Raw genomic sequence first — 19,280 nt, forward strand, 5'->3', positions numbered from 1 at the left:
GTAAGTGAAAGTTCAAATTTTTTTTTTTTAACAACTTTATTTATCATTTTTTTTCATAACAGTTACATCCTTTAGGCATGTCTTGTACAATTTGTTAACTTGCCCCCCCCCACCCCATCCAGGTGGTATCCCCACAAATACATCCATATAAACGCACGGACAAACAGAACACCAAAAAAAAAAAAAAAAAAAAAAAAAGACTCAAACTAATTTGTGTTGATCATTCCGGTCATATCACCACCATTCTGGACCTCTGGCATAAGAAAAAAAAAGTCCCAGCAGTCAGACTGTGGGCATTGAGAAGACTAAGATAGCAGTAGAAGAGGGAGGAAGAAAGAAAAATACATTAAATAAAAACAAGGAATCAGGCAAAAGGCAGGTTCTTGATATGAATTATGAACTGTGACCAGGTTCTGTCATATTTATCCTTCAACCTGCAGACTGTATACCTAATTTTTTCCAGGTCCAATCCCAACATCACCTCTCTAATCCAATGAACATATAGGCAGGAGGGTTCTTCCCTTCCAGTTCAGGAAAGTTCTAATTTTTTTTATGAACTTTTAAAATCTTTTTTTTTTTCCTCCCATTTACTTATAATGGGCGAAATTCTATATGCAAAACTCTATAGAAACAATGATTTTGTTTCAGTTTACTTCAAACTTGGCACATATATAGAGGTAATTAATATGCTGACCTCAGCACACGCACAGACATGATGACATCAGCTGGATCAATGCCCAGATAAGATACAATACGTGTGAAGAGCGGGGTTTGTTGGGCCTGGTACCACTTGTTCTGCTGTTCTGCAGGTTTTTGGTTTACCTACAACCAAATACTGTCGCAGAAAAAACTAGAAGCACTCGGAGAGCGCAGACCTCCGCCAAGGCTGATCAGTGCCCCCCCACCCCCCCCCCCCACCCCCGTGGGCCCCCCCACTCCCGATCACCACCAAAATTTAATCATTTCTTCCTTATCCCATTTCCAACAAACCCTGAAAATTTCATCCAAATCTGTCCATAACTTTTTGAGTTATGTTGCACACTAACGGACAGACAAACAAACAAACAAACAAACCCTGGCAAAAACATAACCTCCTTGGCGGAGGTAATTATTAGCCCTCCCTTGTTTTCTTCAATTTCTTGTTCATTTTAATGCCTGATACAGCTAAAGGTACATTTGTTTGGACAAATATAATGATAACAACAAAAATAGCTCATAGTAGTTTAATTTCAGAGCTGATATCTATCAATTTTCCATGTTTTCTTGATAATAACCAAAATCACTGCAGTTCTTACATCAATATCTATGGCATTGTACTGCCAAAAACAGTGCTTTTAGGCATTCCATGTTTTCTTTTCTGTCTGTTTTAGTCACATGATACACACAGGAGTTAGTACTTGATTGCATAACCATTGTTTCTGATGACTTTTGATGGTCTAATAATTACCTCCGCCAAGGAGGTTATGTTTTTGCCAGGGTTTGTTTGTTTGTCTGTCTGTCTGTCTGTCTGTCTGTTTGTCTGTCTGTCTGTCTGTTTGTCTGTCTGTCTGTCTGTCTGTCTGTTTGTCTGTCTGTCTGTCTGTCTGTCTGTCTGTTTGTCTGTCTGTCTGTCTGTCTGTCTGTTTGTTTGTTTGTTTGTTTGTTTGTTTGTCTGTCTGTTTGTTTGTTTGTTTGTTTGTCTGTCCGTTAGTGTGCAACATAACTCAAAAAGTTATGGACAGATTTGGATGAAATTTTCAGGGTTTGTTGGAAATGGGATAAGGAAGAAATTATTACATTTTGGTGGTGATCGGGGGTGGGGGGGCCCACGGGGGGGGGGCCACTGATCAGCCTTGGCGGAGGTCTGTGCTCTCCGAGTGCTTCTAGTTTTTTCTGCAACTGTACTAGCATAAACTAAAAAATACTGTACATACTACAATGGCAAAGACACATTTGACAAGTGTCTTTGTACATGTTAACTCTACCTGCTCTTTTCCATGTTTGTTGTTCTTGTGCCACAGAAAATAAAACATCAGGAGGTATTTTACAATTTAAGATTGTTATTCAAAGTCAAAAGTAAGCAGGCCTTTGTGAATTTGCACAAGACCTACATCACAATGACAAATGTAAAAACATTTCCTAAAAAAAAGCATTAGTAAAATGCTGAGATGGTTGAAAGATTTCTGCAGATGCATTGCAAACCCAGTGAAGCCACTGTTGTTTACTTCTTTGCCATCAAGCAAGGCAGTCACTCAACACGAGACTGTAAAGAGGAGCCATCTCATTAGTATTTTGAGGACAAGACGCACTTTCCATTCACTCACATCAAGCCAGGAGACTTTTTTTTTTTCCAACTCTGGACTCAGTGTGCATCTGAAATCTGATGGGCTCAAACAGACACATACCAGTGTTCAGATCATTTATTTTTCCTCCTGGAACTCGTCCACGCATCAAAACGTGGTGAAATTTCAACAATATGTGTTATGACTTTTCTTGGTGAATTGTGTAACCATGGCAACAGAAATTGCGGGGGGAAAAAACTGTTTTTCATTTGTTTCATGGAAATGACAAAACCAATGCTTTCTTTAGACCACATTACTTTGTTATGATTTAACATAGAAACATGTTTGGAACTTTAAACAAGTCACAAGATTTCAGATTTTATTAACCCTTAAAGACCTACAACTGCATTTGTAGTGAATATTTCTCTGTATCAACCTTTTCTGAGTAATTTATTACCATGAATTATTTTATCCATTGCAATTTCAGTGAAAAGCAAGGATTTTCCAACATTTAACTTCCTGAGAATGAAGATGTTCATAAAAACTCAGTAAAAATTCAATTATTATTATATCAGAACAGAGCAAACTGAAAAAAACTGACTTTTTAGATAAAATACAACCACTACCATTTGTCAGACGACATGAGTTTTTCTGGTGAATCAATGTTGTAGAAAACGACAGTGATTCCATATTCACTAGAGTCTCTGAATGTCCAAATGGGTCATAGCTGATGGTGACAAAAAGCTGACAATTTGCATTTTACCTGAATTATTTATCTATTAAGAAGTGATAGGATCAATTGTTCAAAAGGTATGCTAGTCTACAATAAAAAAAAAAAATTAAATTAAAAAAAATCTCTTTTTCAGAGATAAAATGCACTAAATATCATATAGTTTAATAAAATGAATTGGAAAAGAAATGACTACAGTGCTGGATGGCTGATGTTTTCATTGTATATGAAAAAGTGTTATTACACATATATAGTGGTTTATGTGCATTTATACAACAGACTTTTAAATCTTCACCCATAAAGAACCTATAAAGTGAATGTGTTGTAATGTGCAGACAGTGTTTTCAAGTAGATCTAGTAGCTCTGAGACAAACATTCTTTTTGAGTAAAACCCATTCTCTTATTAATGCTCATATTTAATCCTAAGACTGTATATTTGAAACTACAGCCAACCTACTTTTTAAAAAAAATTTTTTACTTAATTTTTTTAATTGGTACCTTGGTAAAGTTTTACTACTTTTATTCTGGAGGCATTTTACTTGTAGATCAGTGTCATTAAACATTTTAGGTCTGTGATTCACAGTATTTCAGAATCACAGTTAAAGGTAACATTTCCTCCTGATGCTGCACAGGACATTCAGACTCATGGATAGACAGAGGACCTTGGAAATATAAAACACTTTTCATCTATAACCACTGTTGCTCTGAAATCTTCTACAACCATATTTACCACAGATGTAACCACGTGTCCTTTTTCACACAACGTAACAACTAAAATCCAGTGACTTAGAGAAATTCAACAACGAGCCTTAAAGTGACAGAACCTCCATTTCCACCCCCATTAAACCCTAAACTAATTCAATACATCTCTTATATCTGTTTCTTTAAATTTATACCAACATATTCACTCTAATCTTCTCACCCTCACTGTGAAGATTTTGTGTAGATTGCTTGAATTATTTCATGTGACACTTAAATGCATGAACACTTTTGTGATATATTTTTAGATTGTGGATCTCAGGCAAATGAAGCAATAGGGAACAAGATAAATAAATGAAGAAACAAGGTTATTGTTGCATGCAAACAGTTCTAGAAAGTGCTCTGAGGCCCCATTCATAAACATCAAACTTTAACACAATTATTTGCTGCACATAAACTCACAGACTCACAATGAACTAAGAAATTAAGTTTTTTTGAGTGTGTTAAGTAACATTTGTGTTTTGAAAAATGTAAAGAAAAACAATACAAAGAAAGTAACTGACAAATATGTCACTTACAGTAGTTACAGTGGTGGCAGGTATCAAACAGTTGGTTTATTCCACACATAAGTACAATAGCTGCATGTAATCCTAATCCATGTAAACCTCAGCGGTTGAGTTACCCAACACCAAAAAAACCAAGATTTATTTTGCATTTAATTTGGGTCTGTATAATGAGACGTATACTCCAAACAGGATAAAACAGAGGAGGAAACACACTGAGACACAGTTTTACCGTAGATACAGACTCATCCATACAGTTACCTGTAAACCTCCTCAGATGGAGACGGTGCTCCATTTTCTAACTGCGTTTGCAGGGTTGCACTTTGGGAAATATGTCTATATATCGAATGGTTTACCGTGGAAACAGGCTCAGAACTTCTGCAGAATACATTTTACTGATCTGTCACCGATTACTTCATTAAGTGAGGAGGACCTCCTGAAAAATGTAACGGCTGGTATAGTAAGGGGTAGATTCTGGACTGGTCTCCACTGGAATAAAACGCATTGGAAGTGGTCAGGAGGTTATACAGGCAACATTCCTGCCGGCATAGTGGGGGTACATCACAGCGGCAAGCAATCTGCTACTTTCAATCCATATTTGAAAGTATGGTCTGCTGAAAATACAAGAACAGAACTGCCCTTCCTCTGCATCAACCTGGTCAATGGTGAGATGAGGAAGTCCTGGGAGGAGGCTCTGGAGTCCTGCAGACAGAACCACACTTCACTCACCACCTTGACCTCTGAGGCCGAGTTCGTCCAGGTCAAGAGAAAGATCCGACAGGACCACATTACTGACCGGGTGTGGATCGGCCTCCGTTTCCTGAGAAACCGCTGGATGTGGATGAGCAGGGATCCTCTGGTTTACCAGACCCACCCCGAGGCTTCTCAGGACCACCAGTGTCCAGCGACGGGTCGCTGTGGAGCTCTGAACAAACAGGGACTGTTGGAGAACTGGGACTGTCAGGACAAACTCAACTTCATCTGCTCCTAAACCTCATTCATTCATCTATGGTTCAACATTCCACTGCTGGTACAAGTTACATTTAGAATTTGATAACATTTCCATTCAGCTGATATTTCATCACCAAATCTATTAAAGTCAGGGTTTTCGTCACCATTTTAAGACTTCAGCACAGCAGTGACCTTAACTGAATAAACAGAAAAAAATTATTTCTCTTCCTCTATAGAGAAACGTCATCATATTAGTGCACATTTTCTGAAAATAAGCAATCTAAAAATCATATTTCATCAATGAGCAGATTTGTTTTGTTTCTTTGAGCTATTTTTTGAATATTGTAATATACAGATAATTTTTTTTAAAGTGGGCCATTTTGAAGTGGCTGAAATGGCACTCTTGTGGTATTTGGTTACAGTCTACTCCCTTATGCGTCTCCAAAATGGGGTTGATCTGTAAGAAAAACAATGACTAAGGATTTACACCTTATACAACCTCTGTCCAACCTTTCTTTAATATCCTTGTGGGCTGTGATTATTTTATTTCATTATGTGTAGGAAGTACAAAGTGTGATATTCATTATTAAATAAGTTATACGTGATGGGAGTCCCTTCTTAAGCTTACATTTTTACAGCACAGACACAAAATTGCATTAAAAAAGTACAATTTATTCATGTTAAACCTGACAGGCACACCATCCGTCTGAGCAAACACAAGCACAGACCAAATATCTACAATAACAATGACCATGTAGAACAGAATCGTGACGAAGATCAACTATCACAGCAGGAGAGGTTGGAGGAATCTAATCACTGAGGTAAACACATAAATACAGTCTGCAGCAAAAACAGGTGTTTAGCTTCACCTCCAGTCAAGATCCACAACCAAGGCCATAAAACCTCTTGCTTTCAGATCTTGTACAGTCTAAGATCTGTTTGAATACTGTGAATACTGCCTCATCAGCTTAATTTTTCTTTCTTGGTTTTTAATCAGATTTAAATGAATTCTCTTGATCTTGGTCCATTTGTCAACAATTACAACAAGTCATTCTCTCATGACGGCTTGGCACTGTCTATTGTTATTCGATTAACACATATATAATTAATCTCAATATATCGTCTCTTTATATTAACAATAATAAATAATATTTATGGCAAAGGGCACACTGTACAAGCAAAAGAAAAATATGGCCATCATTTGTTACCAGTAGTTTGTTTAGTCCAGTATTTACAAGCCACAAAAAGGTTTGTAGCACTGAAATGGACTGTATCATTTTCCTAAACATACTGTAACAGCACAATTAAGTAATGCTTGAGTTGCGAGCTACAGAGTTTACTCCTGTATATTCTGTTTTTACATTAAGTTTTGAGAGTTTTAACATTTGAGAGAATGAAATTTCACCTCATAATCAGATGACAAGTAACATCTTGACCAAAGAAAATAACTAATTTTAATTACAAAACTCATAAAAAAGTAGTTTTTTTTCTTCCAAAAGCCCTGGTCTATGTGAGGTCCTAAATACTTTTCAGGTACATTACATTTATTTTCATGTGAGCCCAGAAGTAAGCATTTTCTTTTTAAAAAGCACAGGTGGTTTAATTATGCTGAGACGAAAATGCACCCATTGAGTATTTAACCTTTAGCATAGTAGGAATATTTAGACAAAGGCTTTGCTTTGTTTATTAAAGTCAGCCTGGATTTTATTCCCATAATGCTGCAGCATGATTGTCTGAGCCTGAAAAATAAAAGATCCTCTGGGTGTGCTGTCAAATAAAGCCAGCTGGCAAGCCACAAACATTGCTCAATTTTGACAACTTTCTTAAATGTGCCCAAAAACAAAGCGACTCTCAGTGCTTTGGTTCCTCAGCAGATGTACATTTACACCACCTCGCGGAGTCTCTCATTTGACTTGATGTCATTTTTAAATACCTATACAGTCTGTGTCAAGAAGTTTTTTTTTTGTTTGTTTTTTTAAGAGTGCTACTTCAGGGAAAGTAGGAGAAGCAAAAGTTCACCTCATAGCAGGGAGTGTCACTTCAATCCAAGACTGGCAAAAGACTGTGTCAGGTGTTACTTTACAATCTCAAAACTTACACACCTACAAGTAACAGGCACATTTTCACAAACATGAAAATATATCAACAGAAACGCACACACACACACAAGCACTCTTTCAACTTTTTTTCCACACATTTACTGCATCTCCACCTGGTTCCTCTGATCAGACTCTTGGCTGTGCTACCTCACTCTCTCTGTATGCTCCTCATCTCCGTTATGATCCTTGCATGAAGCTTTCAGCAAGAAAATATACACCACTATTCCCTCATATTTTATGCAAATACTTTCTTTTGGCTCAGCAGTTTTACTCTTCAGGATTTGAGGCCCATTCCAGCCATCAGCTGTTCATATACAGTCCAAGCCATTGCAGCCATCAGGGTACGTCGGAGGGACCTGGGGACAGCCCCACGAAAAAACCCAGCCAGCCCATGTTCCTGAGGAGAAAACAAAGCCCAGTATTATGTCTCTGTAGTGATGATGAAGCTGAGCGTTCACAACACAGAATGAGTGCAGGACATTAACCCTTGAAGACCTACAGACCTGCCAGCGACCAAAACAATCTACTGGTCTGAAACATGTAATAACCTCCAAACCACTAATCCTGTCAGAACATGTAGATAATTCAGGTAAAATACAGTTTGTCATGTTTTCATGGTCATCAGATATGACCCATTTGGATATTCAGAGGCTCCGTAGTGAACATGGAAACAAGACAAACTCCTTTGACACATGACAAAGATTGCAGACACTTGTTTTTATGTTCAGTTAATGATATATTTTGCTGGAAAGAGTGACTTTTGCTTCAGTTGTCTGTTTTGATATAAGTTTATAATGGGGGTCAAAGGCAGAGAATTGTCAGAAACTCGCAGCCAACACCAACGTCCTCCAAACACTACAAGGAGTGATATTTTGCTTTTTTTTTTTTTTTTTTTCAAAGGAATTATTCATTTTAAAACATTTCTCTGTGGTCTACATAAACTGTAAATACTGTGCTTGGGTCTGAATTCTTCATTAATTCAACTCCACAGGCCCATCTTCAACTCTATTTCTGAGTAATGACACCAGAAAGGTCGTTTTTAGCGCTGGCCCTTTAAATGCAAATGAACCACTTCACGCCCCACCCCCTCCAGGTTGATGGCTGTGCTGCTCTATGGTGTTCAACCAACAACTGAACATTTTAGGTAATTGTCTTAAAGTTTGGACATATTTTCAGGTTTTACTACAACCACTGCTGCTGACAAACAATTATGTCGTACTTGGAGAAATGTTTGTTGGAAGTCTTGACCTTATATGTGCAAATGTCATGACGTAACTAGTTATAGACTAGGGATGTAAACAATTAATCGACTAACAATTAATTGTCAATAAGAATTTGCTTGATTAAATTATTAATTGTCGGTTAATTGCCCTTTTCCGCCCTTCCACACCTGTCTGAAGGCTGCCGGTTTGTCCACACAGGAATTAAAACGTGTTGTAGAAATCCACTTGATTTTTGCCAAAATGAATATTAAGATAGCTTTGCAGCACCTGGAGGGTTCAAATTCAAACTTTTTGTACTATTAGGGTTCAAATACACAAATAAATGCACCAAAGACTAATAAAAGTGGGTTTAGCAAAATATGACCCCTTTAAAACAACGCCCATCCCAGCCAGTGACATTTATGCACATACCATGTAGATAAAGCGAATGGCGTTTGCTGTGCTCCAGTGAGACGGGCTGACTTGAATATGAGTCTTCACCACGTCTGCGGGTTGTGTCACCACTGAAGCCATGATTCCTGCTACCACCCCACAGCTGAAGTTCACCAGAGGGGCATAAGACGCCGAGGTCACCTCTGAGAGAACAGAACAACGTATCAGAGTGAAGCACAGAGGAAAGTCATATCAAGTGTTGGAGAGTTGAAGGTAAAAGGTAAGGCTGTGGGATACAGGTCATTTCATCAACATTCTCCTCAAGAAATAGCTTAAATGAAACATAAAAAAATGAACAGAAAATACTCCTAAAATATAGCGTCAAGTTAAAAAAAGACCTGAATGTTAGTTTAGTTCAAATCCAACGCCAAAACCACAAAAAAATTCACGTGGTTTAGAAGTAGCTCCTCTTTTAGTATCGAACTCTTTGTTATATCCCAGTTGGTTGTGGCTTCTTTTGTTTCAGTTTCCTCCCTGTTTGCTACAATTTGACTTCACTGCTTTCTTTTTCAATATGCATTTCCATACCATTCCAGAAATCTCTTATTTAATGATGCAAATAATAAAGCACAAACAAACACAAACAATGTGTTTTTTTCTTATAGTAACAGAGGACATATCCTACTGAGCAGCCCTGGTAAGAAGAGTACACAAGTTCAATCAGAATTGTTCATCCTGGATAAATGAATGCAATGAGCACTTTAACACAAAAGCTCCTAAAAAGACACAAGACACTGGGCACTATACACTTTCCGCTGACCGCTTTTCTACAACAATCACACTTTGACATTTGCGTGACCTGCATTTCTTGCGACTCTCACCTTGAGGCAGGGATCTTTTGGCCTGGCTGTAGAACATGACATAAATACCAGAGAACGGAGCGTCTCGTAGCAGCGTAGCAGTCAACCCCGAGAACAGAGCCCTGACTCCCTCTGTCTCATACACACTCCTCAGAGCCCCCACCACACTCACATAGTTGTAACGGCCACTCTGAGGAAAAACAAAAAACATCTAGCGTTAGTATGGAGTAGGTTTCACAATGTTCAGAATTTACATCAGTTATTTTCCAACAGTGTTACAGATTGCCACTGTGGACAAACACCAGTGAACTGTGGTCATAAATGTGTGACGACAGATGGCCATTCATTGCCACCAGCGTCTTTTATTCCTGGATATGGTTTCAGCTTTTCTGTCATCAAGTCACTCACTAAACACTTTAAGAAGACCCCCTAATAAATTACTAAAATCAAAGAGATCATGAGGTCACATTATGCTCTGTCAGGTATGCAGGAGCCATATAAACATGTAATCTGTAGGTAAAGTTAAATATCAAATATATATTTCATTAGTAACATTTAATCATATAGCACCTTTCGTAGACAATGGTCACAAAGTGCTTCATAATAAATCTAGAGGAGTTGAATAAATAATAAAATAATAGAAGTTTAATAAAAACAGTTAAATACCTAATAAAACACATAAAAATACAGAGTAAAAAACATAAAAGCATATTTGATGTATACCCCCTTGCTGAAAGTCTTCAGCTGCTTTCAAAAACCAAAAGGCAAATGAATAAAAAATAGCAGACACTTTTATTCACATTGCATTTAGTGACATGTACTCATGTTATGTTGGTTTGATGACGACCAAACACATGCACTTGTTACAGTGAAAAATGTCATAATTTCACCAAATATGTGCATCATATCATTACAAACATGATATAATGCAATTTAGAGCAGTACTTTTTGATGAAAAAGTTATGTTATCACAGAAAAATGTACAGATTACCATTTTGTAGTGTATTTTTTGCAAATGAAACATTCAAATTACTTTAAAATATCACTTAAAACATTTTGTGATTACATAAATGACCAGATCATGATTGTGCACATCAAAAGAATGCATTCAGGGTTGCTTTAACCTAAAGTAGTGCTTGCAAAAGACAGGGGTAACAGGGACCCACAAGTCTTCAGTCAATACTGTTTGGATTGTCAATGTAACTTAGAGCGTTAAGTTGATTATCGTTCACATTAATTCCAGAAAAATTTCATGACAGACTGAAATAAACTATCTGAACTGGAAAAAAAATTATATAAAAAATCCAAGCCAACTGTAGAGACTGTTCTCCTGAAATACTACACACAGTGTATTTAAATATCAGGTTCAGAAATAAATATTTTCTTAGTCCTCCGTGTCATTTGTGCAACCTTTTGTATATATGTGTCATTTGTTTTTTGTTTGTTTTGGTGATGTCTATGTCATCATTATGTGTATTTTTTAATTTATAGTGAACATGTGCTGGATCAGTGTTGGCTGTTTTATGTCTTGTTCTGTCACCTGCCCAGGGACTGCAGATGAAAAGTAGTTATTTTTTTACTAATTCTGGCATATTTACATGGGTGTATTTTTTTTTTTACACAATAATGTTCATAAATATGCATGGCCCCTATTAAATAAACTAATAAAAGAAAAAAGAAAAGAACCTTGTATTCTTCTGTTATTCTGAAACACATGCCACTGTAGGGCTTACTGGTGATTGAACGGCACATAGTTATGTTAAGAAATATTTGGACAGCAAAACCATTTCCATTGTTTTGGTCACAGTTGATGTGTGTATTTATTCCTCCTCAAATTGGAAAAATAACAATGAAGACTCAGAGCTTTGCTGGAAAAAACATGTACTTCCTGGGCCACATGAAAGGCTACATCCAAGTACTTATTGATAGAGGCTTCCTCTAGAACACACACGCTTCCACTTGCTTTCCATTTTTAATCCAACATTTATCTTTTTCATTCTAGGTCAAAAAGGACAAAAAACCACAGACTTGCACCTGTTACAAGACATGTCAGATGGTTTGTAACACATTATCTTTTATAACTAACCTCAAACCGTGTCTTTATGACTGTGAATGGCAGCATGCTGACACCAGCCACGGCTCTAGCACCGGCTCCGAGCAGGACGGCCTCGCCAGCGTTCGGCGCTCGGTCCTGGAAGAAGTGCTGCTTCAGCGAGTAGAAGGTGCTGAAGTAGATGCCCACTCCAGGGATGCATCGCACAAATGACTATGAGAGGTAAAGGACAGCATAAAGGTGGTAAACATCTTTAAATTATGTTTGTGAAGCTCTTAAAGGTCACCTCAGTTGAAATACCATCATATATTTTGGGGGTAGATCCGCCAGAAATCAGAAGTTTTCCAGTTCATGTCATGGATATTCCCTCAAGAGTCTGAAAGTGGATCTTTAGCTCCAATGTTATCTTTACCTTCACTTTTTAACAGAAAAAGAACAAATAACTTCTGGATATGACAGAATATTTGTAATATTACACAGAGTTTAAATTTGGCAACAATAAAATAAAAAGCAGTGGAGATTTAATATTTTATTAATTTGAGTTCAGCAACAGCAGTTTACAAAAATACATGTTGTAACATATCCTTGGCTTTCAGTGCAAATCTCAACCCAATCAGTCGCAAATAAACACATCTTAGAGACATAGAAAATGCATATAAATTAAGGAATGTAGCTCAGAGAAACACTTAAAATAATTCCTAACTAAGAAAAGCATTTGAAAGAGAAAGTAAAGCAAAGTTTTCGATTTCATTTTTACAAGAAAATCCATGATATGAACGAGAACATTCTAAGTGAACTAATAGGGGACAACCTCTTATGACATTAAATAAACAGAAGAACTGAGTCAATCATTGCCAAAACTACAGCAACAATTATTCAAGTCAATGTTATCAACTACAAAATTAATTGTCAACTGTTTGTTATGACCCGATTTGAGAAATATGAAATTTTGTTTCTTCAGTCAAGTCATTTTTGTACAAAATTCCAGTGTGTCGTACTCCTTTACTCCTCTGTAACCGTAAATCAAATATGAAGATGACAAATGACAGGACCAAATAAGACATGCATCAGCTTGGTATTTGGGACACACTGCCTGACATTTTAAAGGCTAGTCAACAGCCCTACAGTAAAGAAACAACTAATGAGGTCAGTTACTTACGGGTGAAACTCCCTTCCAAAGACTGAAGAAATTCTCCGTCCTAATAACATTGATGAAAACCTTAAGCATCCCCACCTTTGGTGCACTGCAGGATAAGGATAAAAATACGGAACATTTTAATATCAAACATGACAAGACAGAGGAAAAGCCATTTTGAGTTGTTCAGTTTAACTGTGAACAATAAATGCTAAGGCATCACCTGTAGCATGCTGTTTGCAATAATGATCCATTTTTATCTGTCAACATTTCCTGCGTCAGTCCATTGCAATCTAGCAGCATGACAGTGTGATAATACAGTGCTGCTGTGACCAATTGCCCTATATGGGTCATAACAGCACATTCAGTCAAGAATTGCCTGCAGATTTTAGTCCTGCTGTGGTGTGTGTGTGTCTTTTTGTCATACGTGCCTGAAGAGCATGTTGACTAACACGGTGTGAGTGAATCAAGGAAAGGCCGAGGGAAATGGGGATCATGCTGGAGGTATCTGAATGTACATTATGCTATGTGTACTTGATGTGTCAATGTGTGCACACACCCTGGTTTGGCATTGTTCTGCAGGGTCTGCAGTCGAGTCTTGACCAGATCTAAAGGCTGGAAGAGCAGCGTAGAGCAGGTGCCACTGAGAGAACCACACATGAAGGCTTTGAGTGCTGGATGAGCCTGAGGATGATGATCGAGAGAAAGAGAAAGACAGTGATAGAGAGATCACAAGGACGAGGGAATGGCAAAGGGAGAGGACATAAGGGAGAGAAGTGACATGAAAACAAGATGACAGACACAAAGCACAGAGTGGACAATGTGGAAAGAAGCAGAAAATGTGGACAGAATTCAGATTTGTGAACAGACACCAGACAGGAGAAAGGGATAAGGATGAGAAATATAAAAAGGATTAGTTACAGCTTAAAAAGCATGATGTAAAAACATGTCAGTCTAAATTTTACAAGCCATTGGGCACAAACCAGCACTTACAAAACAGTAAGGAACATGATTTAACTGGCAGGAAAGAAATGTGCATCATATTACCTCCAATACCTTTACTTTTGGTTTCAATATTATGTGCCTGTTAGACATTTAAAAACCGAAACAAAGCTGTAAATGGAGCAGAGGCCAGATTCCCACACAGTGGAGATGATGGAGATGTGCAGAGACAGTCCACATGCACACATAAACACACACACACACACACACACACACACACAGAGAAGCTGTTGGAAAGAATTATACTGAGTCTGAACATTATCTGAGGTTACATGCCTTGTGGACACACAGGCAGTGAGGGGATGAGGCATAGACATCAACAGACACTAAATTTAGCTGCACTTTAAGGTAAACAGCTATGCAGAATAAATGCAGACGACCACCGGATTTCTTTGATCATGAGCTACTGATGGTAGGCAGTTTACAAACAAGGAAGAAAATTAAAAATCGTGAATTTATTCTAACATGCACTGCATACATGTTGTCTGTAAGCAAAGTAGGATAAGGCTCACACATTCAACACATAATATAAAGCTTCTACATGGACACACATGACATTTCAATACACACATTTATATCTCCTACCTTCCCCAGGCTACCTGAGGTTCGACTTGGAGAATCCTGTTTTTCTTGCATTTTGCCCTCTTTCACCTCCCTCTCTCTCTGATGCTGCCGTTACAAACAGCATATTACAAAATAACCCTCCATCCTTCACACAAGCCTTTTCTCCCCCTCTTCCTCTCTCTCTCTTCCCTCTCCACTGCCAACCTACAATGGCTTGCTCCTGCTTACGTTTTCCCTCCCCCCCAACATACATACACACACACACACACACACACATACACACACACATTTTGCAGCCAAGGCAGAAGCTTAATCCAGGCTGCATTTTTCTATGGCTTCTATCTTTATCTGTCAGACACACACATTTGTATTTCACCCCCACCTCTCTGCAAAGCTTCTTGTTAAACTGCATCTTTGTCAAATGGCATGAGTCATGAAGTGGCTGGATGTCGTGCATGTGTGTACTTGTGTAGAGGACACAAAATATGGGTCAAAGATAATGTATGTCTGTAGGAGTCTATTTGTACCATTTACCGAAGTTATTAGGTGGTGCCATGTTTAAATCTGCCTGTAATTATGAATCCTTCCAGTGAAAGGCCAGTGAATTTCATATCATAACAATGATATCATAATTATAGAAAAAAGCTAAAGAAAAATCCGACACTTTCAAAGCAAACTGTTAGGGTGATTTAAGACACATGATTTCAGGGCCTCCATTGCCACGTCGCTGATTCTGCCAAAGAAGAAAGAGAGGGAAAAATCTCGATTCAGTGATGCCCAGCCCCAGACAAAGCCAATAATGCTCCATATTTGAAAAGGGCTTTCTGTCAGCAAATAGAGAAGCTGTTGAATGAAAACTAATACAAGTTCATTTAATACCTCTTATCAGCATCCCACAAGGCTTTATGAATGAACATCACTATTAGTGAGCAATGTATGCGTCAATGTTATTAAGTTTCTCAATCTATTTGATTCAACAACTCAAAAAAAATTTAATGAACCACTTCAAATCTTGAGAGCAGAAATTCAAGAGGTAGACAAACAGTCACACGTTATATGACAAAGCCCAACATCTGCACTTTAACACCTGGAGTGGCATACAACACCAGCAGTGTGAAAGACTGGCTGAGAGCATCCCAGGATGACCGAAAAGCTGAGTTATTCTATAAATCATTATTTCCAGAACTATTCCCAAGTACAAACATTAGTTGTGTAAATTGTTTGAATTGTTGAAATTTGGGAGAAGTAGAGACAGTCAAACTTTTGCTTATTCTTTAGCACAAATAAATAGTAAAACCAATTCTATTTTTCCCAAAACTCTATATTTTCCCTGAATTAGACACTGAAAAAAAAAAAAAAGCTCAATGACATCTTCAGTTGTTTTCATTCAACTGGACTGGTTTTGTTCTTGAAAACATTTTGTCTCATATCCGTGAAACTTAATCAGTCTTGGATGAGAGAACTGATGAAGTCTCTTCAGCTGATGAAGTCTCTTGGCTGAGAGACTAAACGTTTTCAAGAATAAAACCAGTCTAGTTGAACTTTTGAAAACAACTAAAGATGACAGGTGACCTGGACAAACGAGAAAGTACAGATATCTAGTTCAATGATAGTTCATTCATGAATGTGACATGGGGAGTACAGCGTGTCTTGCTTAGTGTACATTTTTCTACCAAACCACCTTTTCAGCAAACAAACCTTTACCCTTCAGACATTCATTAATCCAATTACAGATGTGAGACAGTATTCAAATGGAAAGACTGCACCTGTACAAACTCAACGAAAACAAAACGGATTTGAGAGAATTTGGGAACCCTTCTTAGCTCAGTGTCAGGTGTAATATCTGACTCAACTCGCATCCCTACATTGGCTACCAATAAAATTCCGCATCCACTTGAAAATACTCCTAATTACTTTTAAAGCCCTACACAACCTCGCCCCCAGTTACATTTCTGACCTCCTAGTTCCCTACTCACCGTCATGACCACTCTGTTCATCAAACATTAACCTCCTGTCCATCCCCTGCTCCAACTTCTCAACAAAAGGCGACTGTGCTTTTGCAATTCTGGCCCCAACCCTCTGGAATAGTCTTCCCCATGACATCAGATTCTATAGACACCTTCAAGCGACTCTTAAAAACTCACTTTTATAAACAAGCATTTTGTTAAATCTCTTCTGTTTAGGCCCCAGTGAATTCGTGTTACTGAGTAGACTTCTTCCCTGGAGTCTCTGTGCTTTATCACCTCACAGGTTTTCCCAGGATCATCACCGGTTTTCCCTGGATCTTCACAGGTTTTCCTAAGATCACCTCTAGACCTGCTGCTGTGGTCCTGCCTCTCTCCACCTTTATCGTCATCACTCACTTATCCATATAGTTACGATAGTGTTTATTATACTGTTCTATACATGTTCTAGTTGAGTTATCTGTGCATGCGTCTCCCCGTACCTCCCCCCTCTCCCCCAGTCTCTCTCTATCTCTATCGCTCTCTCTTTTCTCCTCCTTTACTTTCTCGCTCTAACCCCACCTAGCCAAGGCAGATGGCCATCCTCAGGAGTCTGGGTCTGCTCAAGGTTTCTGCCTGTTAAGGGGAAGTTTTGCCTCACCACTGTCACCAGTCATAAGTGTTTGCTCCTGGAGGATTCTGTTGGGTTTCTGTAAATTGGCTTAAAATTTGATTTGATCTATCTCCCCTTTATGACACTTTGTAACATGTTGTTTAAAAAAGTGCTATATATATAAAGCTTTACTTACTTACTTACTTAACTTTTCACATGGTACTTGCTTTACTATTATTACTGCAACTATGTTATTTCTGTAAGTCTATTTATGTAGTTTACAATTGTCTGGCAGCCTCTATGATTGTCTGTTTCTTTGTTGTGGCATGTTTTGTACAATTTTTGTAAAGTTAAAAACTGTACATAAAGTTTTGTTGTTTTTTTTTTAAAGATGTGATAACAGGTTATAATACCCTCACATTCATGGCTAAAAACAAAAAAAATGAGCCACAATTATATAAAGATACGCATGCTTGGCCTCCACATGAACTAATAAACAAAAACTTTTATCACACGGGTCACAGGCTTTGTCTGTGTGAGAAAACACCAGACGTGTCTCCGTGTGTGTGTGTGTGTGTGTATGTGTGTGTTGGAGGATCCGCAGCCCAGCAGGTGCACTCACCGCTGCTAGCTCCATCTTTGAGCCCAGAGACAGATTCTTTTCATCTGCTGCTGCCGTGTTGAGGCTGGTTGGATTTACCTGATGTTAGGGGGGAAAAAATTAAAAGCAAACCAGAAAGTCACCATGAACTCATTTGATGACAAAGTCAAGCTTGTGAGGATGTTTGAGCAGCATTAAGCTAACGTTAGCGGTCAGAGTTCAGTGTGGTAACCTAGGTTTCCATACAAGCTGGCATTGCTAACCTTGCCATGCTAACATAAGGGAGGATATGGCAAATTTCTGACGGCTGGATTAATAAATAACCCACTAGTGTAACCACATGGAAAGACAACCGACAAAGATAACAAACACTGTCTTACAGAATATTCTCAGCCTGATACACAGCTATCAACAAGCTAAGCTAACTAGCCGACCCAGCATTTTAGCTTCTCTTACCTGACTTTACGTTCACCCACGATGAGGGGCGGTGATCCACGACAGCACCAAAATCCACATACTTTGAAACTGCGAAAGTTTCTTGAGACCCCACGGTTTAAAACACCCGACCTACTATGTGTTCTACGTGGCTGTGCGAATTTAGCTAAGACTTTTCTGGAAATGTTAGCAGTCTGAAGGTAAGTTAACTAGTGAAGTCAGTACAAAGTCTGTCCTACAAGAAAAAAAAAGACGTAACGCTCGGTTCGATGTGTCGTTTCTGAAGCCGGTTTTGTGTCCAAGACAACCGAAACTAAAAGTCATACTGCAGACTAAAGTTAGCCCCGGTGCTAATGCAGGTGTCCCGCTGTGGTGTTAGCATCTGCCGAGCGGTATTTGACCTCCGACGGTGCAGCGTCAACACCAGTTATGCGTGTCTACATGTCACACGGCCACGCAAGATTTCCACACGGTAACCTTACTTATTCACGGATGGAAGTGGGATGAAAGGGTAATAGTTGCATTTTACTGGACTATTAACTTAAGTTATATTCTGCTGTTTCAACTGAAACTTCGAAAACAAGGCAGGCTGATAGTGCGTTTCTAGTTCTGACCTGAGGGTGTCGCTGTGGGGTCAATATGCAGTAAATGATAGTAAATGAGCAAATGACACTGGCCCACAATGTTTTAGAACAGGGGTGTCAAACATGCGGCCCGGGGGCCAAATGCGGCCCACCAAAGGGTCCAGTTCAGCCCCTGGGATGTTTTTGCCAAGTGCAAAAATTCCACAGTATTGAATTGAAATAAGCAAAAAATTTTTTAGCTTGAATTAAGGAAAAAAATCCAGAATTAAGCAAAAAAAAAAAAAAAAAAATCTTCAATTAAGTAAAAAAAAAAAAAAAAAAATCTTCAATTAAGCCAAAATAAAATCTTCAATTAAGTAAAAAAAAAAAAAAATCTTCAATTAAGGGGGGGGAAAAAATCTTCAATTAAGCAAAAAAATAAAAAATAAAAAAATAAAAATTCAAATTTAGCAAAAAATCTTTAATTAAGCCAAAACAAAAAAAATCCTCAGTTAAGTAAAAAAAAATCTTGAATTAAGCCAAAAAATAAATAAATAAATAAATAAAAATAAAAATCTTCAATTAAGTAAAAAAAAAGTCTTGAATTAAGCAA

At 38.0% G+C, this 19,280-nt stretch overlaps 1 protein-coding gene across 3 annotated transcripts; it reads right to left on the reverse strand.

Moving 5' to 3' along the window:
* Positions 1 to 5,855: 5,855 nt before the first annotated feature.
* LOC115421118 (mitochondrial glycine transporter B-like) lies at positions 5,856 to 18,692 on the reverse strand. Of its 3 annotated transcripts, none has more exons than XM_030136863.1 (8): positions 18,136 to 18,692; positions 17,691 to 17,768; positions 13,506 to 13,630; positions 12,971 to 13,055; positions 11,845 to 12,024; positions 9,780 to 9,948; positions 8,938 to 9,101; positions 5,856 to 7,700 (listed from the first exon to the last, which is right to left on the reverse strand). In XM_030136863.1, the coding sequence occupies exons 2-8, from the start codon at positions 17,703 to 17,705 to the stop codon at positions 7,578 to 7,580; spliced, it is 861 nt and encodes a 286-aa protein (XP_029992723.1). In that variant the 5' UTR covers positions 17,706 to 17,768; positions 18,136 to 18,692; the 3' UTR covers positions 5,856 to 7,577. The 3 variants fall into 3 exon arrangements, with proteins under 3 accessions (XP_029992723.1, XP_029992716.1, XP_029992707.1); XM_030136856.1 differs by having other exon boundaries at positions 18,126 to 18,692; XM_030136847.1 differs by lacking the exons at positions 17,691 to 17,768; positions 18,136 to 18,692 and adding an exon at positions 14,534 to 14,726.
* Between the last annotated feature and the right edge of the window lie 588 nt (positions 18,693 to 19,280).

The sequence above is a fragment of the Sphaeramia orbicularis genome, chromosome 1 (genome assembly GCF_902148855.1).
Source record: "Sphaeramia orbicularis chromosome 1, fSphaOr1.1, whole genome shotgun sequence".
NCBI lineage: Eukaryota > Metazoa > Chordata > Actinopteri > Kurtiformes > Apogonidae > Sphaeramia > Sphaeramia orbicularis.